Below are 26,247 nucleotides of genomic sequence, written 5' to 3' on the forward strand. Positions count from 1 at the left end.
CTCGCCCAAAAATTGTGAACATTATTGTGGTTTTAGCATTGTCCGTGGAAAGAGGGTTGGCTGTCCTCTCTGATTCTCTTTGTTAGAGATATATTAGCTAACTTATTTAACACTGTTTCTCTATCTCCCTCAACTTATTAACACACTTGCAACTTCATATATTTAAAACCGAAGTTCAATACAACAATACTATTCTAACATAGTACTGGCTGTTCATTTTTGTTCTTTTCAATCACTGGCCCATTTAAAAAAGAAAGAAGAAAAACTTTTTTTTAAAAAGCTTTTAGAAAACATTTTCTTCCTTAGTCTTTCCTCTTTGAGAAGACCTATTAAACAAAGAGTCAAAAAAGGGTTGGCTCCCCTCTCGGATTCTCGTCAAACCTCATATCATTGTACCCTCTAAGTAGCATATTTTAAACCCAAGGCCAATACAACAATACTATTCTAAAACATGGTGATTCTCCCAAAAATAATAATAATAAAAATAAAAATGATAATTCATTATTGTTCTTTTTAACCACTGGCCCATTTAAAAAGAGAAAAGAATATATATATATATATATATATTTTTTTTTTTTTGTTTTTTAGAAAACATTTTCTTTCATACTCATTGAGAAGACCTAATAAACAAAGAGTCAAAAAAGGGTTGGGCACCCTAGCTATCTACACTCTACAGTACGCACTGCTGTCTTGCTGGGCCCTAAATGAATAACGTCCATTCACTATGGCCATGGAATCCCTTTCGGAATAGCCCAAAGGTTACAGTTTTTCTGTCCTTTAGAATTTTGTATGGTTTCTCTCATTATGGTCCTTAGGCAAGCACATGCACCTCTTTCTACGCATGAATGATTTAACCTTTTCCTTTTTTCTTTTTTTTTTTTGTGCCAATGAAAAAAATATTTTCAAGTACCCAAGGACGAAGAGTCCTAGAAATTCTTATCCTAGATGATTATTGTTCACCAGCTTTGATTATTCAATTGTATTTACTTTCATCTTTAACAAAAAAAAAAAAAAAACTTACATATCTTCTGTTTAAGAAAAACTTCTGCTTTCGAATATTGTGTGTGTGTTTTTCTACTACCCTGTGTGGTGTATAGCTGTTTTGAGCTAGACTTTGCTGCAATTATGATCCATGCCTAGGCTATACAACACACTGTCTTTCTCTATTTTGTGTTTTTTATGAAAAATTAAAAAAGAAGAAGAGTGAAAAGCACGTTTTATGAGCTAATTCGAGGGAACTTGACCTCCAAACTCTACACAGAGTATAAAATTGATCAGATAACATGAGTTTCTTCTTGATGTGCTTCCCTTATGACGGTCAATTAAGCTAAAACAAAAAGAAATAAGAAAGATAACAAACATGCCCTTCTTTTTATAGAATCAGGAAAGATAACATTCTTGATACCAAACTCATACACTTACTTAGGACTCCATAATAACTTCCCTAAAATTAGAACTATACTAAATAAGTTCTTTGACATATTTATGGACAAAGTTTAGCTCAAAACTGAACTTTTTCCTAGATTTAAAGACTTCATGTTGGAAGATAAGTAATAGCCTTCTTGTTTCTTGTCATTGTTTGATAAAATGAAATTTCTTTGTCATTTTAAGAAAATTCGACGAAGGTTGGGGGACGAAAATTGTTCCTTTTCACAAGGTATAATTTAAGTAATGTTACATCATTCAATATATTTTTATTGGATGTGAATTTTGAGAATTTGACCATAAAATTTAGTTTTCCTATTTATACCTTACATATTTACAAAAACAAAGTTATGTTAATATTGGAATTGGATATTGTTAGAAAAGTTTTTAGGTATGTTATCATATTTTGCAACTTTTAGATTAATTTATATTCTTCTCTCATTTTTTTTTTTGGAGGCTTAAAAAAAAAAAAAAACCATTCTTAATTTAATGGGTAATTTTTCTATGAAAAAAGTTATTCTTTTTTGTTTGTTCTTACGTAAGGATCAGGTTATTTATCTAGAACTATTGCAATCAAATCAACTTGTGATCTTTATTTGGGGTTAAGATTAATAAAGTATTAATTATTAAATGGTTACTCAAGATAATTGGAAACATAACAAAAGTCATACTTATGTTTCGAGTCTTCTCCCAATTGAAATCTTAGATTTGCCATTAATGAGCGTCATCATCTCCAAAACATCAATTTCTTTACAACTTCAAAATTAAATTGGATAATGAATTGGAGAGATAACTCTCCAAAACACAAATTTATTTACAAGTTCAAAGTTAAATTTGATAAGGAATTGAAGATGATTATTATTTTCCTTTAAATGATTCAAAGAAGAGAAATAGTGGCAGCATGAATTTCTTTGCAATTTCAAAATTAAATTTCATAAGGAATTGAAGATGATGGTTATTCACCTTTGAATGATTCAAAGAAAGAGAAATAGTGGCAACACAAATTTCTTTGTAGGTTCAAAATTAAATTTGATAAGGAATTGAAGATGATTGTTATTCGCCTTTGACTGATTCAAAGAAGAGAAATAGTGGCATAAAAAGAAGAAAAAAAAAAGTGAAAAAACAATTGAGTCATTCAAAGAAGAGAAATAGTGGTCTAAAAAGATTAAAAAAAAAAATGTAAAAAACTTTAGAACGCCCACCGTGGGGCTCGAACCCACGACCACAAGGTTAAGAGCCTTGCGCTCTACCAACTGAGCTAGACGGGCTTCCTTTGACATTTTCACGGGATATTCAGTTATAAACATATTTTTTCTATGTTCATACATTGAATGGTTTTTTGTTCTCGTATGATGTAGGATCACTGTGATAAATGAAAGAATCTGAATTTTGTTTTTGAGCTCACATTAGACTAAGTAAAGTTAGCTACCCTACAAATTTTACTAATTTTGTTTGCAATTTATTGAGATGGTATAATATTGGTAATATGTCCAATTCATACTTTATAGGCAAGGTCACTCAGACCATTACCCGTGAACCAGTCTTAGAAAGAGACCCCAAAATTTTAGTTTAGAAATTATGATTATTGAAAAAATAAAAATAAATAGGTATAGGTAGGTAGCACACGAAACCCTAAGAAAAATTCTAAAATTTGGGAACAATAGAATACCAATTCAATTGAAGTTCTGAATTATTTACTAAATATTAAAAAAATTTAACAAAATTATGTGAGTGTATTGAATTATCATTGATAATAAATTTCTCGTAATGATTCAATACTTTAATTTTTGTAAGTCATCCCCCACATGGTAGATGTGAACCTTACCCACCCAATCTCTCACACGACTACACACTAAACTTTCCTTCTCTCGCTCAACCTCAAAATCAAAATTGGAAATTAGATTTTAATTTTTCTTCACCATGTATCACCATACTCAAGATAAGTTAAAACTCTTATTTAAAAGATATAAGTTTTAGTTTTAATTTCAATTTATTAATTTTTATGCTTTCTTTTTTTATAGATATGATAGAAATTGATATAGATTTATACTTTTTATACGTGTAGTAACAAATTTAACAAGAGATTCTATTTGCGGTTCAATTAATTTTCTATCATTTTCTTTTGTTTTTTTTAATAAGTTTTTCATATTTTGATTCATATTATCTAGTAGAAATTTATTAAAAGAATCATACAAATAAAATAAATACTATTTACTATATTAAATTACAACATGCCAAAAATTAAAATATAGAATAATAAAATCCAATTTAAGAAATGCACTATTGCAATTTCACTTGATAATAAAATCACACAAACAACCTCAAGTGGTCCAAAGCAAAGATGGATTCGAGTACTAATCAAATCAAGATTAACTTTATATAGAGAATCAACTATTTTATTCTTCAAGCATAAAATTTAATACTGAGTCCTAACTAGCTCAAATGATAAAGTTTTTTGTCATCAATTGGTGTCTTAGTGTGCGTTTTTTTTTAACTTTAGGGAGTGTTTTTAGCACTTTTTACTACCGAAAATCTAAATTGCGTGTTTGGTGTTGTTTTGAAAACGCATTTTAATAAAAAGTCCAATATTGCAAAAAGTTGAGGAAGAGTATGACAATAAAGGACAATTTATCCTTTTCCGTTAGACAACTAGTAAAAGGATAAATCTATCCCCTTTGGGGCAGTGACAATTGACTACCTTTGGATTTGGAGAAATAAAGCAGTATATGAAGGCGCAGTCATTAGTCATTAGAAGCCCACAGCAATGAGTTTAGGCTATCCTCGAACATTATTCATAGAAGTGGAAGCTGGTCTAAACCAACGCAAATTGTATCCAAATGAATTATGATGCTATAGTGGCCAAGGATTGGATAGGGAAATTGATATTCGCCCATTCAAACGTGTATGCCAACATCCATATTCAAGCAAAGGTTGGAGCTATTCTTAAAACTATGAAATAAAAATATGATATTAGTAATTTGAGGACATAGTGTGTTAACTCACTCTGTGAAGATTTATAAGACTATTTATGTATATTATTTAAATAAATCACATTACTTAGTAAATAAGTTAATGTAAATCAAACTGCATATGGATGATTTATCTAATCATCACATAGTGTGTTGGAAGGAGATATCTCTAAACTAGTTCAGAGTTAAACATTTTTAAAATATTAATACACACTTCTCTTAATATTATTTTTTATATATGAAGAGGCAATAATAAGATAATGAATGTTCTTGAATGAAACAACTGGTAGGGACACATCATGATTAGCAACTTCCTATAAATTTTCATCATTTTTAGAAGAGTACGACCCATACAACGCAAGAGTACAACCCATAATATCATCCACCTATTTTCTAACAGTTAAAATGCCTTAAAAAAAACAAGTAATTAAATTTTAAATTGTTTTGAAGTTCATAGTGATTCTAACATTGAATAGAATCCCTCGAGTGTAAGCCACATGGGTTCAGAGTGGAATTTGAAACTCGGCTTATTTCATTGGTACATGGTAGAAAGCAAAATCTGTTGTCGATTTGAATGGGCTGGGGACAAAATGTAATGTGCGCTTTTGAGAAAAAAGAAGCCGGAAATGTTCCTCTATCAACTTTTTCGTTTATGTGTTGGGTCCAATTACCCGACTATCAGTCCACGTTAATGACCTTTTCGTTCATGACTTCTTGCTTGTCCGCCGAACATCTCGAAAGGGCTTAAAATTTCATTAAAATCCACCAATAGGAGATAGAGTAAGTTATGTAGCATGATAATGGGTCCGTTTAGATACAGCTGAAAACTGAAAACACTGTAGTAAAATAATTTTAAAATGTGTGAATAGTATTATGGGATCCATTTTTAATTTTTTTTTTTGAATAAAGTAGATGTAGGTCCTGTGAACAGTGCCATTATAGTGCCGCTATAGTGCCGCTACAGTGCCTTGTCTGTAAAAATTGAACCGCGTGCGACCAAAAAAGAAGAAGAAGAAGAAGAGGGAAACACAAACTTATAAATGCAGACGCCCAATCCAAACCCCACCAATATGTATAACTAGCTTATAATTTTTTGCATATGCATAAATATACTTAAAATATATAGTATATTCTTACTTATATAATTTTAATATTATTAATAGTCATTCTTATATTTTTTTTAACTCTTTTAAAAGTGTTGTAAGAATATTATTAGGTAGAAAATGTAAATTGCTCATATTTTAATTTTTTTTTATGTTCATTAATTCTAAATTTTTTGGTTTTTGTGTGGTACTTTACTTTCAAGAAATCAAGTACTGGATAATTTTTTTTTCACTTTTTTTTTTCCTTTGTANTTAATTAATTAAGTGGATTATAAATATTTAAGATAGTAATTAGTATTTAGATTATGGACTGTAGAGTGATTTATCTTTATCTTTTTTTTGTTTTTTTCCTTTTTGTATGCTACTTTACTTTAAAGAAATCAAATATTGGGTTTTTTTTTTTTCACTTTTTTTTTCTTTTGTAAATTTTATATTATGAAGTGGATTATAAATATTTAAATAGTAATTAGTATTTAGAATGTGGACTGCGGAGTGATTTATCTTTATCTTTTTTTCCTTTTTGTATGGTACTTTACTTTCAAGAAATCAAGTACTGGGTAAATTTTTTTTCACTTTTTTTTTTTCTTTTGTAAATTTTATATTATTAAGTGGATTATAAATATTTAAGATAATAATGAGTATTTAGAGTGTGGACTGTAGAGTGATTTTTTTTTCTTTTTGTATGGTACTTTACTTTCAAGAAATCAAGTACTAGGTAATTTTTTTTTTTTTTCATTTATTCATATCTAGCAACTATATTTTTCAAATTCTCAACCATTATATTTTTTAAATCTCCCAAGGTTACCATTTTTGGTAATATTTTAATTTGAAATTTATCAAATCTATATAATTTGGAATTAAGTTATTCATTACATTTTCCCTACAAAATTCATTAATCTTTTTTCCTAGTTTTGTTTTTTAGGTTATGATTATTATTCATTAACTTATCATTATCCCTTTCTAATTTCTCTTTTAAAAAACCTATCAAATTTTAATTTAAGGGATTATTATTATTTATTGGAAAATATCTCAGATCATAATCCAGTAATCTTCAATAGTGCAATCTCATTTTTATGGATTTATCATTAAAATAAAATTATATTAATCACTAACTCGTGCTATGCATGACAACCTACTTATCAATGAGATAAACTAAAATAATTTTATAAAAAATTTAAGAAACTACACCATTGCATGACTTCAATTTATGTTACAATTTGACGAAAAAGTCATTGCTTGAAGGTAAATTTGCTTACAAAATATTTGTCAGACAGTTTCAAATACTGCAAAAAAAAAAAAAAAACTCAAATTTAGATATTAAAATTTTTGAAAAACCAAAAAATATTAAATAATCAGATGATTCACTGCTTATAAATATTGAGACAAAACAAAATATATACAACTAAACAATAGAGAAATATAAGAGAAAAATGGGTTATATTCAAAAGAATATTTCAATTATTGCAAACTTTTTTATCTTGTAAAAAAGGGCTAAAGAGAGTTTGGTGGTTCATGTACATAATTACTTTTTATAAAATATATGAAAAACCATAATATGGGCTTATACCTCTACATGGCTTTAAAAAAAAAATATTGGGATTTGCATTACTTTTATAGTGTTCATGATTAACCACACAAATTTAATTGGTGATAAATTATCAAAGTTTGAGTTTGAGTTTAAGTTGGACTTGTTAGAGAGATAGAGTTTTACTCTTTGTTAAGTTTGGATTAAACAAAAATAATTTTGTTTAAAAAAATGATAATGATAAGTTTGAGTTTAAGTTGAACTTGTTAGAAAAATAGAGTTTCACTTATTGTTAAGTTTGGACTAAATAAAAATAATTTTATTTAAATAAATAACTCAAAAATTCATATATCAAAACTTCTTAAATACCAAAAAATATTAAAGAATCAGATGATTCACTTCTTAGAAATTGTTAAAACAAAACAAAATATATATGACTAAACAATAGAGAAATATAAGAGAAAGATTCTTTACATTCAAAAGAATAATTTTAATTATTGCAAGCTTTTTTATCTTGTAGAAAATGACTGAAGAGAGTTTGGTGGTTCATGTATGAACATTACTTTTTAAAAAGTACATGAAAAACCATAAAATAATTTTTTTTTTTTAATAAAGTAGAGGAGAATAAAATAACATAAGTGTGGGGACTATTTTTGCCTAGACCAAGTGTTGCACTTGTAATCATTTTTGGCTTTAGAGTCCCACATCGGAAATATCTTTTTTCTCTTTTCACCTTATAAGGGATGACCAATGGCTTAAGAGTACTAATCATTTTTTGCTTTAGAGTCACACTTTGGAAATATTTCTTCCCTCTTTCCACCTTATAAGAGATGACCAATAGCTTAAGAGTACTCTTTCCACCTTATAAGGGATGACTTGGTACTCTTAAGCCATTGGTCATCCCTTATAAGGTGGAAAGAGGAAAGATATATTTCTGATGTGGGACTCTAAAACCAAAAATGATTACAAGTGCAACACTTGGTCTAGGCAAAAATAGTCCTCACAATAAGAATAGCTCATACATTTACTCAGTTTTAAAAAAAATATTGGGGTTTGCATTACTTTTATAGTGTTCATGATTAACTTCGTAAATTTGGAGATAAATTATCAAAATTTGAGTTTGAGTTTAAGTTGGACTTGTTAGAGAGATAGAGTTTCACTTCTTGTTAAGTTTGAGTTAAACAAAAATAATTTTGTTTTTAAAAAATGATAATGATGAGTTTGAGTTTAAGTTGGACTTGTTAGAAAGATAGAGTTTCACTCATTGTTAAGTTTGGACTAAACAAAAATAATTTTATTTAAATAAAATGATAATTTTATTTAAATATTGTGCTGACGTGGAAAATTGTGAGAGTTTCAGAGGGTTCGGTTATATATATATATATATACACACACACACACTAGTGGAAAACAATTGAAAATGAGATTTTAGAAAGAATATTTTATTGGATAAAAAAGAGAACATTTTATTTAATTTTGCTTATATTGCATATTTATTTGTGGTGGTTTAAGAGATGATTTCAAATCTTCAATGGATAGTATAGTATTTTGTGTTTCAATTTATTATTACAGTTTTCTATTTTTTAAATTTTAAATGTGATTATCGTGATTGAATATAAAAGAGTAAGACTGCATGAAAGATAATTGGAATCCTAATGTTTATTTGAATTTTTGTTTAGTTGCATATTTTATATTGAGGTTAGGATTTTTTTAGATTGGAATCTTAATGTGCAATCAAAGCAGAAGAAACGAAGAATTATTGAAATATTTTTACAAAAACCTATCAAAGATTTGTTTTCAAAATATTCATATACATCATAGACAGATAAATAAATTTGTTAAATGCTGTGCTCATTTAAGATTCATTCTCAAAAGAGTTACAATATTTATTGGATAACACTCAATTTTACAATATTCGAGTTAATTGAAATCCACAATTTTAGGCTTATTATGTGTGGGGACAATTTTTGCTTCAAAGGCCAAGAGCTAGACCATGGTTCGAACCTTAGGCATATTTTGTTGTCCCACATAGGAAAGAAAACCTCTCTTTTTGCACCTTATAAGGGATGAGCCAATGGTTGAAGAGTACCACTAGCTGCTATAGTACTTGGATGCTATTCCTTAAATTTCTATCTTAAAATTTTGTTAAGTAAATTTTTTCTCATTTGATAAAAATATATGTTTGACTGAATTTTAAAAGAAAAATATAAAAAACAATATCTAAGGTTTTTTTTTTTTGTTTTTTTTGAGAAACAATATCTAAGGTTTGTCCCTAGCAGTGAGTCCGCCGTTAATAATACAAACCCTAAACTAAACCAAACCGCCATATTTCTAAATTAAAAAAAAAAAAAAAAAAGGCCTACTAAACCAAACCGCCATATTTCTAAAAAAAAAAAAAAAAAAAAAGGCCGATTAAATTACGTATAACGCTATAGGTGAGGGAGGCTTAAGAGTTTTACAAACCCTAAACAAAACCCCGCAATTTCTAAAGTGAATCAGCCATTACCTACCTTCCCACTCCCAGTGGTCAATAGGGGCGGGCGCAGGCGCAGGCGCAGGCGCAGGGGAGAAGTTGGTTCATTGGATGCCCAAAACCCTAAGAAGAAGAGAATTGGAAGCAGTGGACCCTATCCTTCTAGCCCTGAAGCCTCGCCAAGTTGTGCTGAACATGAACATGAACATGAACATGAAGAAACCCAGCACCGACCACAAGCCCCTTCTCCTACAGGCCGTTGCTCACTTCTTGGACCGCAATGGCTTCTCCAAGACCCTCAAGAAGTTCCTATCTGAAGCTCAACTCCAGGTTTTTTTTATTTATTTTTTATTTCTTTTTGATTCATAAAATTTTGGATATAGAGCTCAAAATCCTAGTAGGAGAAGTGGAAAATGTTATTACAAAACAGGTTCATAAAACATAAGCCACACATGCCATGACTAAAACAAAACAGTGCTGGAAAATTAGTTGTGTGACTGACCCAATTAAGTTAGACATGGATTGGCCTCAATGACTTTAGGTTGGATGTAAATCAATAGCAGAAGTGAAGAGATTCATGACCTGGAAAAGTTGTCTGAGCTATTTTGTTGTTTTGATGTGATGGACTTTGGAAAGCCCTGTATATAAATTATACTATGACGGGGTAATGGTTATAGAAATGATGGCTGTGTTTAGTTTCATATTATTTTCTTGCAGAGACTTATTTGGGGTTGGTTTGGTTAGGCATTTTGGGTGATTAAAAGAGCGTTTTTAAAACCCAAAACTCTGTTTTGCAACCACAATTCCTCATAGCCTTTTTTACAAATGCTCATTTATGTTTTAAACTTAAAACATAGTTTTCTAACCGCTTATACAAACACAAACTTTTGGATTTAATTTTTTCCCCTAAAATTTGGGCAATTCCTTTTTATGCTTGTGTACTAGGTTGTACCTTTCTTTTTTCCTTTAAGTAATTTTTGTTATTTATAATTTGTATGTACATTTATATACATGCACAAAAACACACTCACAAGTCTCAAATGTATAACTATTTGACATGGGTCCCATCTCTATATTTTCGTAGTTACTTGGCTTGAGGTGCTCCATGTCCTTGTTGGCACCTTGCCTTATATCTTCTATGACATCTTTAATTATTCACTAATTGTTTTTGGTTATTTTCATTTCTAATTCTTTTCTCCATTTGTCCTCCATGACGAATTGTTCTCAACATTCTTGACTGGTTTTAGCGTATCAAAGAAATTTGTTTTTTGATTGACTTGCACTTGAAATTATGAAGTAGTTTAGTTGTTTCTTTCCAATTATGTTGCGTAAAATATTTTCAGTTCATTCTTGGAGAGCATATCTTTGTAGTTTGACCTGAATTCCACTTGTCAATGTTCTTATTGCAGAAAGATGTTTTGAAGTGTTCCACATTGGATTTGGAAGATATTTGCTACAAGTATATGGAGATGCGGTATGATGAGAAAATTCTTCATTCCTATATGTTTGATTATATTTAAACACACATTATATATATGCACGTTAATACAAGCATTAGTCTATAATAAAATATTATCATTATAATGCCTCTAGCAAATATATATATGGTGGATTTCTTAGTTTTCATGATGTCAAAGGACTCACTCTGATACTTAGATTGTTTCATTCAATGTCTGGATGATATCATTGATGATCTCCTGAATGATATCCAATGTACAGGATGGTCTTTCTACCTGTCAGCTGCCAAATCTTCCTTTCACACTTTGTGCTTTTACTATTGTGCCATTGTTAATTTAGACATTGAATTCCAGTTTCTATGCTCTTGTTTATTGAGCGTTGTGTATTTTGCAGGAATACAGGAGTAATCAACCAAAATGTGCAAGGTAAGCCGACATTTCATTAATACATTGTTTTCAGAAATTTAATGATGTTAGTGGGAGTTATTGCCAATGGCATTAGCTCAAATGGTACCTCCTTCCCTTCTAAGAGCAAGGGGGAGGTTGATGTCGTGGGTGATCCACCGAGCGCGTGTGTAACTTACCAATAAAGAAAAAAGATGTTATTGTTAGTTATCACTTTTGTCCAATCCCCCCCTGCCCCCTCTTCTCTCTCTCTCTCTCTCTCTTAGTGAATGCTGGATGTACTTAGATGGAAAAATCTTGATTTAACTCATTCTGTTCTGTTAAATATCAGATACAAAGGCAGATGACACTAGTAAAAGAGATGGAGAATGTGATTCTACTGTGCATTTGGAAACTCGAAGTAAGAAAAATAAAAAAGGTAGTGAGAGTGATAACTATGCTGTTGTCAATCAATCTGGAGCCACAGGTAAAATTCTGGATTCGAAAAACTCCAATGAGATGATAACAAATAATGCAGCCCTGGAACTAAATGTAAGATCTAAAGACAAGAAGAAAAGCAAGAAGATTTCTGATTCTCTTGGTCAAGGAACTGAACAGGTCAGCACAGAAATATCAAAGGAACCTGCTGATCATATTGTACGTGAATCACTTGCAGAGGAACCTGATATGAAAAGAAAGGAGAGAAAGAAAAAGAAAAGCAAGTTGGAATCTGGATCGGTGCCTGGAGCAATTGAAGAAAAATATAAAGAACTGGTATCTTCAGAAGAGATTGTTGTCAAGTCGAAAAGTAAGAAGAAACAGAAGGATGGTTTGGTTTCTGAAAGTGTTTTTGTTGGAAATTCAAAGGATCTTGAGACAGGAGATGTAAATGGAAACAATTCTGAAAAAAATGAATTTGATGCATCACAAGAGGTTGTAGCTAATGAGAAGAAAGGTTCCAAAAAACGGAAAAGATTGGCTTCGGAAGAAAATGATTCCCAGGCTCTTGACAAAAATGCAGTTGAAGAATCTGAGAGAAGTGAGCAACCTGCAAAGGTGAATGTATCCCAAGGAAGTGATAGAAGTGCTGGTAAGGCAAGTCAAGGTGAGAGTGGTCAAGTTAGTTCAAAGGATTTTCAAAAGCCATCTAGCAAAAATCTTGATGGGCAGGCAGATGGAAACACTGAGAAAAATGAGGAGAAATCTACCTTTCATAAAAATAAGAAGCAACGTAATGGTTCAGTTGAGGTACAATTCTAACTACCTTCTTAATCAAAACTTGCACCAACTTTAAAATTAAAATCCAAATCCTTCAACGTATTTGATCAGTTCCCAAAATACTATCATTACATGTCTTTTGTTGTAGGTACCATCTGAGTCTAATATATGGCTTTCTCTGGTTTGCATGTGAGACTATCCATTGTATTAAATTTCTACCGTAAACAATATGCATGCACATACTTTTAGAGTCCTGTCATTTATATATGTTATAAAGTTATGAGTTGTTGCTTGAATGATATTCTCTGTAGTTCACATTAGTTCCTTTATGTGTCAGTTCAGTTATATAATATATAATAAACCAAACTAAATAAAACCTTAATCCCAATTAATTCAGGTTGATTTTATAGATCCTTTTTTTAAAACTATTTGAGGTCAGCCACTATATCGGTTTTTAAATATTTTATCCGATGTACAATTGTACATTTTCACCTTCGTATTTATCACATCTTTTTTAACCACATCTACCTATGTTGTTTTCAGCTTCTCTTATCATATGATGTAGCATTTTCATCTAAAATACCACGAATTAGAGTAAGTTGGGACCCATCATTCTTTAAATAAGGGAATGCGATCAGTGATTCAAAATCTATTGGACAATTTAGACAACTTTAAATATTGTGATAGATAATAAGAAGAGAATAGGGTCTTCAGAGTACTTATCAAAAAAGAAGGGGAGGGGGGGGGTGGAGAAAAGAGTGTCTTCATAAACTTTTTTTTTCAATATTATACAGTAAATGTTTCATTCATGGATTATTTAAGGTTAAAGTTGTCTTCTCTGCATTTGAAATTGATTATCAAGTTGTAAAATATTTGTGGCAATAGCAATTTGGACTTAGCACCAACTTCACGAGAAATTTTTTTCGTATATAGTTTTTTTCAAATGACAATTCTGTAAAACCGCTATTAATATGTGATATGCTAATTCAGCTAAGAAGCTTGGGTACGGGTACAATACGAAATGGGATACAGTGATATGGAGATTCCTGAAAAATTAGGATACAATAAGGTGGGGATGTCTATTAATTAATTATTAAATATATTTTTATTTATATATATATATATTTTTTTTTTATATATTGTTAAGCATAGTGAAATTCATGGCCTTTAAATGATGTTTAGAATTCAAACCAAGATCCAAAAGAGTAAATAAAGGATAATTAGATAATTGTTTAACATTGAAATGAATATGTAAAAAAATATAAATAAAAATCTTAATAAGTTTGGACTATCTCTTATCAAAAAGTAGTATCATCAGCGTGTCCCAAACATATCACCTTTTTATTTATTTATTTTTAATAGGCCAGGATATGCATGCAGGAGTATCCCAGAGGTATCTGCCTATCTGGTACAGATATGTATTAGATATGGCAAAACTGAAGTATCTGTGCTTCCTAGAAATTCAGTGCTTGAGCCTTTCTAGCTTTTTTGATTTTTCAAACATGACACAATTCAGCTTGAGGGAATTGCCATATTAACTTTTGTGGGGGTGGCTTTTGTTTACTTAAGTTTGGGTGTACTTCTGGTCACATACGTGCATGTACATATCTGTAAAATTCATAACATATATTGTGGGTATGAATTATTTTTATGGTTCAGTTTGGCTTTAATGTGATCTTATTATAGAAACTAGTCAATCGGTTTTATGCAGTAATCACATGCTTTTTATGGACATATGCACTCTGATTTTGAATGCAAAAACAATCTATCTCCATGTCTTACAAAATTAAGCAAACAAACTATTTATTGTTATTTTTATTGGTATGTACCTCGTGCGCTCCATGAGATTTGGATCACTCCCAAGGGTGGAAATTCCATTTGATAACCAATCTAATTTTCTGTATATGAGAAACCTCCTTTTATTTAATAGTGAGCTATTGAAGATGTAGTTTTAAAAACTAGATTGGTTCAACTGTGATTTGGGACCTGCACCAATCTGAGTCCACACTAACAACTTGGTTAAATGGAGGTTCAACCGTCAAAACTGTGAAGTGGAAATTGGTTTTGACCTTCTTACATGCATTACTTTTTTTTTATTAAAGGAGCAATTGGGCTCAGTAACAAACCCAAACATTGAACTAAAGAATGTTAGACCCACACAAAAGTCAGCTGATTCATTCAATGTATGAAATTATTGATGGATTGTGGCATTTGTATGGAGGACTTATAACATCCGTTTTCATCCTCTTCCAACTAGCATGGCTTATCATATGTGAAAAAAAATCCAAAGGGACTCCCTTTTTGGCAGATGTGTTTAAATATTACCTTGCGAATTAGGACACATGTTGTTATCCTCTTTAGGAGGTAGGTTTGGGGATTAGGTGTTTGATTGTTTTCATGAGTTTTTCTCATAGAACTACATTGAAAAAGAATGATATTGAGAATGTTTTACTCTAAGAAGCATAGACATGGGTAAAGGTAGGGGTACTGGCACGACATGCTGACATGACAATTTTTGTAAAAAAAGGACATGGGTATGGCAGGACACCTCTATTAAATAATTATTAAATAGATTTTTATTTTTATTTTCTATGTATATGTATTATTAAACATTTATTTTCCATTTTTATGTTAAATATATATCAAATTAAGAGTAATAATAGATAAGAAAGCAAATTCATGACTATTAAAGGATGTTTTGAAATTAGAATACAAACCTAGAATAAAGATATTTATTAATTTTCAAATGCACTATTATTATTCAAAGCATGAATGCTCTCTTTGTTTTGTGAAAAGTTATTTGATTCCTCTTGTTCTCGTGTCCTGACCATGGCTTGTATATATTTTTTTTAAATTTTTAAAAAAGGACACGGGTACGTATTGTATCCTCAAATGAAGTGTTTGTGTTTTCTAGGTTTTACTTTAAATGAGCTACTGTTTCCCTTTTGTTCTTTATAAATTATCTCCTAAGTTCAAATGAAGAACCATCTCTAAAATACTTGGATGGATTTATTCAAATATTTCTTTAAAAGGAACCAATATATTCGACAAATTAGTACTTACTAAAAAAAAAAGGGTTTTGAATTGGTTTTTTACCCTGGGTGGTTTGGAGGAGTTTCATAGGATGCTGTGACAATGATAGTTCTTTTAGGACAGATTTTCAGTGCACCAAATTGTGATTGTGATATTTGTTTCTATTTTCTTTTCTTTGTTCTTTCCCCACTCACACTTTTTGTTATGATTTAACTTGGTGCTGATGAGATTTTCTTTCTTAATGTTTGTATTTTGTTTCTGTTGTTTATGTTGTGTGGGATGATGAGGATGTTTCTCAAGGGGCAGAGCTTTTTCTGTGAAAATGTTGTTTTCTTGACTGCTGTAGATTGCTAGTGATATTTATGTTGATGGGTTCTGTTGTTGCAGCCAAAGACAATTACTGCATTTCAGCGGGTAAAAGCTGATGACATGGTTTTCACTGATGAGAGGCTTAAAGATAATTCTTACTGGGCAAAGGTGTGATATACTAATACTTTGTGTGTGTGTATTTTTAAAGTATTCCTCACCCCCACCACCCCCCCCATCCCCACAAAAAAAAAAAAAAAAAAAAATTTTACTGTTGGTCAATTCTCTGCAGGATGGTGCAGAAAATGGCTATGGTGCTAAAGCTCAAGAAATTCTTGGGCAAGTTAGAGGAAGGTTTGTTTTGCTTTTAGCATTTATGTCAAAATTATTATTATTTTTATTTTTAAAATTTTTTAAATATGAAATATATGTCAATATTAGTTGGATATATTGTTATTTTTTACGTTCTGTTGTTGAGGTAAGAGCTGGCCTAAACACTATTGACTATTATTATCTTCACTGTCAATTTTTTGGGAAACAAACAGAAGCTGTTAACTCAGCGACCAATTTTCAAAACATGATGAAAGCTGCTTCCATTATTATATGTGATGTTTCTAATTGAGTGAAGAAGATTCAGGCTGAGAGAATCGCACATGAGCATTACAATGTGAATGAGAATGCATATCTTGCACTTTTTTGATACCTTAGCTTACATTGTGTTCTTCATTGTATGAGAGAAGCACCCTAACAACCTTTCTCTCTCTCTCTCTCTCTCTCTCAGGGATTTTCGGCATGAAAAGACCAAGAAGAAGCGTGGGTCATACAGAGGAGGGCAGATTGATTTGGAATCCCACTCCATTAAGTTCAATTATTCGGATGACGAATGACCAAGTGTCACAAGTTCCTTCTTTTTCTTCTTCTTTTATTTTTAATTCTTAAATTGTGGTAAGTCTATCTAAAATTTTGTAACTTTGATTCCCTGGACGCTTTCGTGCTTTTATCTTTCCTCTTTTCTCTAAATCCATTTTTTGGCTCATTACTTGTTATAGGACAATGTATTTGTACTAAATTTTCTTAGAAAATTTTGTTGGAATTTAAAGAGAAGAAATCTAAGATTAAGAATCTTATTTCTCTTACTGTGGAGCCCTTTGGTCTGTATGGGAGGGACTGACGTTGCCTATTGTGACCATGGTTATCTGAATTGTACCGAGCACCAATCTATCAAATGTTCGGATACGGGTTAGTTGGTTCAACTGTTAGGACTTTTAATAATTAATTAATTTGAAAAATATGTAAATGTCAACAAGCTAGAAAGTATATAGAAAAAGAGAACCAATATCTCGGAAAATAAAAGTTAAAATTAAAAAAAAAAAAAAAAAAACTGATCAACTATGCAATTACCAATAGTATCTCCTACACAACAGTTAACACAAATAAAAAATGAAAAATATTTCTGGGAAAAATCTTTAATAAATTTATAAACAATAACAAAGATAAGAAGATCAAATCATAATACAACCACAACTCCAACCTCTTATTTTGGAAGAAAATTTTAAGTTGACTGAGCGTTCTTTTCGTCTGAAATAAGACGGACTTGTTTATCCAAAAAAGCTATGCTCACGGTGAATATCATTTGAGTGGTGAACTACCGTTCATTTTGGTGTTGGTGGCGCCACAAAAGCCAGGAACTACCTAACACACTGGTGGAATCAACTTGGAAATGGATAGAAAAACTCAACTCAGAATTTGATTCAACATGGTGTCCCTATGGTTCCATGATGACAAAAATCTTACGAGTATGGAGTAGCTAACGATTGTGGGAATGGAATCTACTGTTTCTCGCCTTTATAATGTTCCATGTCAGAATCTTCATTATGGGTATAGTCGAGTAGACCTTAGTTGAGGAAGGGACATTTGCAAGTTGCAATGCAGAGGAGGATGGGGAGGGAAAACCCCTTTCCTGTAGGAGTAATACTTAATAAACTATTTGTGACAAAGAGGGAGAGAATGGAAAGGAAGATAATGGTTGGATGGATAAGCAAGAAGAGAGGAAAAGACGGGAAAGCCTCAAATGACTTAACTTGTATCAAATTAGAGATGATCAACTAATAAAATGTATCACAGAGGGATTTTACCAAGGGAAGATTCAATTGACATATTTGAAAATTTTATTTTCTTATTTGTAGGACCATAATCCAAAGAACACAACAAAGTAACTTCTTTCACTAACAAATTGTGACGAGCTAATTCAACTATATTATTTTAAATTTTATTTTCTTGTTTTTAGAACCCAAATCCAAAGAACGCAAAATAGATTTTTTCACTAACAAATAATTTATGAAGGGATAAAAAGTAATAGGAAGGAAAAGAACAATTGGATGAGTTAAAAGAGAGGAAAAAGGAGGGAATGGAAGGGGAGAGCCCCATCATAGATTTTGCCCAAATTAGATAGTATTTTATTTTAATGAGAATAAAATTACACTATACTTTACCCTCATTTAATCTATATCTAGTCTAGATATTACTAAAAGTTGAAGCGTAGTGTTTAATGCTGCTGCTCCCACATTACGCCACATCAACTGCCACGTCATTTTTTTTTTTTATATTCTTTTTTAAAATATAATTTTCCTACAATTTTAAATGGTTTTTACAAATTTCAGCCTTATAAATGCAGCCAACTACTTATTTATTTACTTCCATTATTACCCTATAATAAATCTGTATAATTAATCCAGCCCACTTCTTATTTATTTAGTTCTATTATTAAGTCCAACTCAAAGCCTTTTCAGTTCAACTTTAGGGTTTTGTGTGAGCCTTTTTAGCTTAAAGGGGAATTTTTTTTTTTCAATTTTTCTATAATTGCTTTTAACATTTATTTTTTTAATATTTACACTTCTCCAACCTTTCTCTCTCCTTTACCATTTCATCTCCCACTACTTCTTCATTCTTTCTCCCTCCTTTACCTTTTCATTTCCCCACTACCCTCTACATTAATATCATTCTTCCTCTTTCCCTTCATCTTCCTTTATTTTTGCCTCTTCTTATTCACACCCTCTTACTATAAATTTGTCACTATCTCTTCTATTCTATGCATAGTTTTCCCTCACCAAAAAAAAAGGTTCCCTCTCTCTCTCTCTCTAAATTTTTTGGTGGATTTTTTTTTATTTTTCTTGCATCTCTACTTTAGGTTGATAATTTTTATATTCTTTAAAACTCTATTTTGGGTTAATGCAATTTAGTTTTGTTTTTTAAATTGTGATTTATTTATTTATTTTTTTAAATTGTTGTTGTTGTTGTTGTTGTTGTTGTTTATTTTTTATTCTCTTTGAATGTTATACGTTATCCTATTGCATTTTAAAGAATTAAATATAGCATATAAAAATATAATATTATTCTATTACATAGCATGATTTGGATAATTTGGTATTTATTTTGTTACATAGCATGATTTTTTATAGTGCTCAATTTAGATGTTAAACTATGAGACTTTACTAATTTTTGTTTATTTTCTAATCCTTTGTGGTGGACAAATTACTCTTAATAGTTGTAATAGAAGTACTTTATAATGCTATTTATTTAAAGAAAAGTAAAGGTTAGCCAAACGAAAGAAAAGCAAAGGTTAGCCAAACAAAAGTAATCGGATAGGTGTCAAATTTTAACTTTTGCAATTTTATTTTAATTATTATTATTTTATAACAATGCATGTATAGAAATTTAATTCTTAGATTTTGCTAATAAATGTTTATTTGATATTATGTTTTAGGCGGCTGAAATTATAATTTCTACAAAGAAAGTAACCTTAATAGATTATAAAAAACAAAATTTTTTATCCTAATATTGGTTCAATTAATCGTTGTTAAGTTTTATTAATTTTTTTTAGTTTATGTTTTTTTGGTGTTTTGGATTGATCCTATATTACATTTATGATTGTTCTTATAATAAATAAAAATATAATTATGAAATACATTACTCATTATTAGATTAGTTTAAATTGTAAATTTTTTTTTAATAAAACTACCATAAAAATAATTATCACGCGCAACGCGCGGGTTCGCGGCTAGTAAGAATTAAAAATGGAGATAACACTAAAACTAAACATTTTCTGTGATTTCTTGCTTTCTTTCTTTCATGAACTCTCAAATAAAGTGTAGCTATACTAAATGTACTAATACAACAAGAACTTTCTTTGTCACCTGGCTTCTTTCCTATTCTTTTCGTGAAGTTTTGAGTAAAACAATATGAGTAAGTAGTAACACAAAAAACCAGGAACTAAAAATTTTATGGCTAATCAAGTTAAAGAAGGCACTTTTAGAAGCAACTTTTTCCAGCCTCACGTTCATGTCATGAAAACTTCTTCTAAAAGATCGTCGAAAATCAAGTCCTCCAACTCATGCCCCACACGTTCAGTATCAAATTTGAGATTCATCCATCCGTCTCTCTTTGCTAGATCTTTGATCACAACACGATCCACTGGCTGGTGAACCTCTGGTCTCGGGCTCATGTGCCATCTTATGAGTGACCAGACTTCTTTGAGAACTTGGTGTCCTGCTGGACCAGGACAGTAGCTGTATGACCTTTCATAAATCTCCTTGAGTGCCTCATTGATTAGATCAAACAAAAGCAGGTGACTACAATTTTCACCTTCTTCATTTCCAGAACAATCAGGATCCGGGAGCAGGCAGCCTTCCACTTCCTCATACATCGAAGGATCAAGTGGCTGGTCATCAGAATGCCATGTACCAAGGGCCTCATTTCCACTGAATCCAGACAGCTTCAGTATATCTCTCACGTAATTAAAGTCAGCTTTGTCTTTTGCATCCAATTGAAGATGCGGAATTTCATTTTCCATAAGGTTTTTCAGAAATTCTACTTTCTGAAGTTCCACTCCTCTGTCAACCACTACAGGGGTCATCATGCCAGACTCATGTCGCTGATTGACCACATTATCCAGTCCACTGGAAAGTCTGCCCTTCACTTCTTCTGAATCTGCTTTCATATAATCACCATCCATTTCAGTGATAAAGCACACAAGTTGGTGAAAGGGGCAGATAATTTTCTTAACTCAATTTAAAGGGAACAAAGTTAAATAGCTTTATGAATGGATACAAATTGTACGTCTATATAGGAAAGTGATCAGGAAACCATCAAACACAAAAATCACTAACTTATATATGTAAAAATAATTTGGCAGCAGCAATAGGAATTTGAAGTCCGTTCAATCCAAAGGCAGGACCATTTGCTGTACAACATGATAATGTAATTAAGAAATAAAGCACTCAAAACGATAATTCTGAAATTCTAACTTCAATATATGCTTGTCTATAATTTAACATGATAAAACTAATATTTCACTTCAAGTAAAAATACACGCGTTCCTCTTTTTTTACCTAACCAATCTAAATTGAGAGAGAATACATGCACTTGAGGTGGAGATGGTAAGCAAGAGAATACACACACTGAATTGAGATGATATAATAAAGTGTTAAGGAAAAAAAATTGACAAATGGGAATACCTTCTGATGAAGGAAACTCTTCAGGGCTGGCTGTCTTCTCCTGAAAATTGGGGTCAGGCAGAGAGACCAGAGTTAGTTCTTCCAGTTTAGCAATAGGTTCCTTTGTGGGTCCAATATCCTTTTCATCGTCATTGTGAGAAGCAATTTCCTCTGTTGTCAAGTTGTCAAAATCATCAACAATTAAACCCACTTTAGCATCTGCCTCATTGTTTGTAATTGATATTGATTCAACCTCATCTCCAATAAATGCATTAGTTTCACCAACTCCATCCAAGTTTTCTTGAGTTTTACTTTCAGCAAGAGTATGTAATTGAAACTGATTTTCTGAATCTATAGGAAGGTCTAGGCTTTTCTGTTCAACAAAACTATGCTCTATGCCTTCCGTGACATCTGCAGTATTGCTAGTTATTCTTCCTGAGGAAAAAGCATCAGAAGAGTCCTCACCCTGATAGATATAAGCTTGGAGAATAGGTAAAGAACGAACCCTTGCCAGTGGTTTGGGGGCACTTACTGAAGGACTTACTGAAGGAAAAGATGCCTCTTCTTTTCTCAACATTGGTCTTTCAGAGTTTCGGTATTTGGCTTCTCTGTTGAAACTAGTCTGATACAACTGAGAATATCTTTCCATTGACTCTTTGAGAGATGATGTTCTTCTCATGTGGTGTGTTTGGCCCTTGCCGAGGGAAGGAGAAGAATAATAAATTCCAGGACTGTCTCTTCCTTCTCTATTCATTGCAGGGTGCTTCAATAGATGGGCAATCTCCTTCCATTCCTTAGAAAACTCACGGCCATGAGGAATTTTGTGAAGGATAGCATCCATAGTAATCCGATGCCTCTCTTTTCTGTTCTCCTTAATCAAATGCTTTATCTTCTGTCTAATATCCTTGAATCTCTTGACAACCACTTGATTCTCATGTATCTCACTCCGGGTTTTCAGAAGCTGGACTGAACCTAGGGAAGAAATATTAGCAAATTCAGCTGTATTTTTATTTGATCTCAGAATTCCATCTGCTTCATACTCAGTTTTGTACGGCATCAACTTTTTAACAAGTTCTCCCGAGTATCTGGACTCAGGTGACTTCTGTGATTGACTATGCAACTTAACTTTTTCTGTTGCATGAGCCCCAATCCCCTCTTGCATGTGTGTCAGTTTGCTAGGCCCAGAACCTCTTTCGCCTGATAAGCCAGGTAAAGGGAATGACTCACACTTAGTCAATGCCATTTTTACATTTCTTGTGTCAAGGGTGTCCAGAAAATCCTTTGTCTGGAGTGAAGAATCTGGAGTGAGCTCCTTTGCATGTGGTAACTTCTGCTCCGTCATAGGCTTTGTGTTGTCCAACTTTTCCTGAAAAAGTGTGTGGTTCTCAGTTGGTTGATTCTGATTCTCATTAAGCTGGTTATGCTCCAGGAATTCTCCTGTAAACATGGTGCCACACTCTTCAAATCTTTTGTCACTGATAACTGGATCCTCATGGGACACCAGAGGCAGCGAATCCATTGTGCTGGAAGCAGAAGAGTATTTATGTGTTTGGTGAAGAGTTTTGGAACTTCCATCATCTAATACTGGATCAACAAGGGGATCCAAAGCTGAAGGTTGCAAGTGATGAATGGAATCACTTCGCTTTAAAAGTGGCCTAGCAGGACAGGATGAAGTTCGGTGATGGTGGCCCTTCTTTTTGGATATCTCCTCAGCAATCAGTGCTTTTATTCTGGTTTTAACAGAACTTTTAGGTTCTCGAGTAGACTGTATCAGTCTTTCTCCAACCTGATAAATTTCAAATCAGACCAACTTCGCTAAATTCTTTATTAAATTATTATTGTAAAGGTGCTAATCAGAAATTGATACATTCTAATTTCTATATTTTAGATTCAACCTACTGTCACTAATCTAAATCAGAAGGATCACCAAGAAATTCAATGTACTGACTAGAATCCTAAATCATCAGGACCAAGTACCAAGAACCAAGACCTGCCCTTCCCCCCTTTTTAAATTCTATAGGTGGTTCACATAAAAACTTTGGTCTTAAAAAAAAAGTACAAATGCATGCTAGCAAAAATCCTTCTGCGTCAACTTACAGCAGAGTTGTCCATATCAACACTATAAGACTTTTGCCTTTTGTCTTCTCTTAAGCTAGTTGTATCGTTCCCTGGGCTTCCAACTCCTACAAAGAAGAAAAAGATGTTGTTAACATATGTAACTTGGAAAATGAAGTATATATCCCATATCAGTTTATCATCAAAGGGATCCTCAAGAGAGTGATAATAACAGTGATGTTTCCACCTAGGACATTTTGCATATCAAAATAATAAGAATCCAGTCCGCATAATTATCTTTGGCATAATACCATCAGAAATCAGAATCAGATTCAAATTTGAACTGAAAGAAGCTTCCTATCTGATGTCTGAATCGTATATGAATAGAAGACTCATCATCTGATTTAAAGATCACATATAGATATGACACCAAATTAACATGTCTTGCTAAAGCAACTAAGAACCCACAGTAATTAGATGAAGAGAATTTTGCATAAAAAAATGTTGATTACCCACGACACGCCCACCACCACGCCATTTGGGTGTAAATTTTTTCTTAATATAGCCCCAGTGCTGGTATTTAATAAAATGAAGCATACTCCACACACATCCTGGATCAGTTCTATCCATCGAAAATGGAGAATGCTTTCCCATTGTTCAGAAACTCTGCCTTTCAAACTTGCCCGAGTGACAAATGACTTCAGCTACAAGCTTGTCAAACCTGCTCAAAGTTAACATGAATATCAAGCATCACTGATCACACAAACATGGAATTCCATTGTCTTGGCATAAGTATGTGTTAGATTGTGAAAATTGAATTTTCACATGACAATAGCTCTAATTGATATTTGGTAAAGATAAAAAAAAAAAAAAAAATTGTAAAATTTAAAAATGACGGATTAATTTTAAAAATGATTGAATCCATCATGAAAAAAAAGAAAAAAAAAAAAGAAAAAATCATCACGGTTTTATATTGATAAATAAAGGAATATTACCCATAAGCTAGCAAAGAATTATACGAGTCCAAAACATGAGAGAGAAACATATAAATGAATTCAACTTGAAGATTTTAGCTAATTATCTCTGACCAAAAAAAAAAAAAAAAAAATTCAAGACATACTCTCTCATTTTGGTAACTGGAGTGGTTGGGGATAAGAAGGAAGGAAGACCCAATTTAGCATTTGATTTCCATGTTTGGTCGTAAAGAAAAAAAGGTACGCAAATTATTATCATTATGGGCTATGAAATTTTCTGGAAAAAAAAAATACACACACACACACACACACATATATATATATATTTATGCATAAAAACCCCTAGGCCTTCTTCAATTTTTGTTTTTGTTTTTCATTTTAATTGCTTTACACATGAATCACTAAAAAAGCCCAGCATTTTTTTTTTCTTAAAAAATAAAAGGGATAGGGAAGGAACATTATTATTACCTTTGGGGAGGAGAAATGTGTGGCTCAACAAGTTGTTGCGGTTGTGCACAGTTTTGGCCATAGCCATGGCAAGAGAGAGGGGCACAAAGAATGCATTGATAAATTTTTTTATTTTATTTGAACAAAGAATACAACGATAAATTAACAAACCAAAGAAAGATCAAGTGTTTGTTGGTTCAAAGACACCAAAGGAGGAGACTATTCCATCCCCTATGTTTTCGGATTGGTTTTGGTATTTGTTCTCCCTCAAATTTCTGAGCTTTAATGCCTTCTTTCTCTTTCTCTCTCTCCTTTTCTTGGCCTGTGTTCGGTTCTAAGTTCTAACATGCGCCAATGTTTTCATGTTGCCTTTCTGGTTCTAACCAACTTAACGGTATAACGCCCTCTGTTTGGTTGTGGTTTTTATTTTTTATATATATATATATATAAACTTTTTGGTATTGTTTTCTTTGAATATTGTCTTTCCTAGGTAAGTGTGGGGCCTTTCTCAGAACCATCTCCTAATTCTACATTGGGTCAAGTTTTGGCATCTTCTTATCCATTTTTCTATTATAGTCCAATTGGATCCAGATTTTTTAGATTTTTTAAGTTACTCTATCAAATATATTTTCTTAATTTCTAACAATTCTTTAATGATTTAATGGTTTAGATTCTGTCATGTCAGTATTTCATTAATAATATTCTTAATTATTTTGTTTGCAACATTGTTTTATTATTTTAAGAATATTATTAGTGGAATGTTGACATGGCGAAATTTAGATCATTAAATCATTAAAGAATGGTTAGGATTTAAGGAAATTTATTGGTAGAGTACTCTAAAAAAATCTAGAAGACCTGAATCCAGTCCAATCTACTAAATTTTAGTGGAAAAATTCTTAGGTACTCTTAGAGTAAAGAGAAATTATGCCACTTCCTCTTACATTCATGATAGATCTTATCAAGAATTTAATGTGTGGACTCCACTATGAATGTGAAAGGAAAGAGTATCATTCTTCGTATTTTGAGGATACCTAAGAATTACTCATTCTAGTGAGTATGATGATTTCAGCTGAAATGTGACTAAATCATTGTTTTGATTTTTTTATTTATTTATTTAAAAAAATTATTTCTTTTCATTTCTGCGGTGGGTCTTTTTGAGTTTGTGGGTTGGGTTGCCTCCTGCCACACTATGGCCCAAAGGTTTTGGGTAGGAGAGTCAAGACCGGTCCAATTGCAACTCACCTTGAACCGGCTTGTGCGCAAACTAAATCCCCTTTGTTGAAACTTTGATCACATGCCCACGACAGATGAAACTGTTACAAAAGAGTTACGACAGGAAAGTATAATATAACAAAAATAAAGGATAAGCGCTCACTGTTAGTCAAA

The 26,247-nt window shown here is 31.7% G+C and overlaps 2 protein-coding genes and 1 non-coding gene across 4 annotated transcripts; 1 reads left to right on the plus strand and 2 right to left on the minus strand.

The window, feature by feature from the left end:
- Positions 1–2,620: 2,620 nt before the first annotated feature.
- On the minus strand, positions 2,621–2,693 carry TRNAK-CUU (transfer RNA lysine (anticodon CUU)). The gene has a single exon. It is a non-coding gene; the product is annotated as a tRNA-Lys (tRNA).
- A 6,723-nt stretch (positions 2,694–9,416) lies between these two features.
- On the plus strand, positions 9,417–17,029 carry LOC111992984 (suppressor protein SRP40). 2 transcript variants are annotated; one of them, XM_024024832.2, is made up of 7 exons: positions 9,420–9,825; positions 10,905–10,969; positions 11,347–11,378; positions 11,689–12,584; positions 15,975–16,064; positions 16,186–16,247; positions 16,675–17,029. In XM_024024832.2, the coding sequence occupies exons 1-7, from the start codon at positions 9,607–9,609 to the stop codon at positions 16,778–16,780; spliced, it is 1,470 nt and encodes a 489-aa protein (XP_023880600.2). In that variant the 5' UTR covers positions 9,420–9,606; the 3' UTR covers positions 16,781–17,029. The 2 variants fall into 2 exon arrangements, with proteins under 2 accessions (XP_065636087.1, XP_023880600.2); XM_065780015.1 differs by lacking the exons at positions 15,975–16,064; positions 16,186–16,247; positions 16,675–17,029 and adding an exon at positions 13,545–13,604 and having other exon boundaries at positions 9,417–9,825.
- A 2,954-nt stretch (positions 17,030–19,983) lies between these two features.
- LOC111992986 (uncharacterized) lies at positions 19,984–25,108 on the minus strand. Its single transcript, XM_065780016.1, has 5 exons — positions 24,883–25,108; positions 23,953–24,161; positions 23,483–23,568; positions 21,407–23,171; positions 19,984–20,879 (listed from the first exon to the last, which is right to left on the minus strand). The coding sequence occupies exons 2-5, from the start codon at positions 24,092–24,094 to the stop codon at positions 20,230–20,232; spliced, it is 2,643 nt and encodes an 880-aa protein (XP_065636088.1). The 5' UTR covers positions 24,095–24,161; positions 24,883–25,108; the 3' UTR covers positions 19,984–20,229.
- Between the last annotated feature and the right edge of the window lie 1,139 nt (positions 25,109–26,247).

Source organism: Quercus suber, unplaced genomic scaffold (assembly GCF_002906115.3).
Source record: "Quercus suber isolate HL8 unplaced genomic scaffold, Cork oak 2.0 scaffold_223, whole genome shotgun sequence".
NCBI classification, from domain to species: domain Eukaryota; kingdom Viridiplantae; phylum Streptophyta; class Magnoliopsida; order Fagales; family Fagaceae; genus Quercus; species Quercus suber.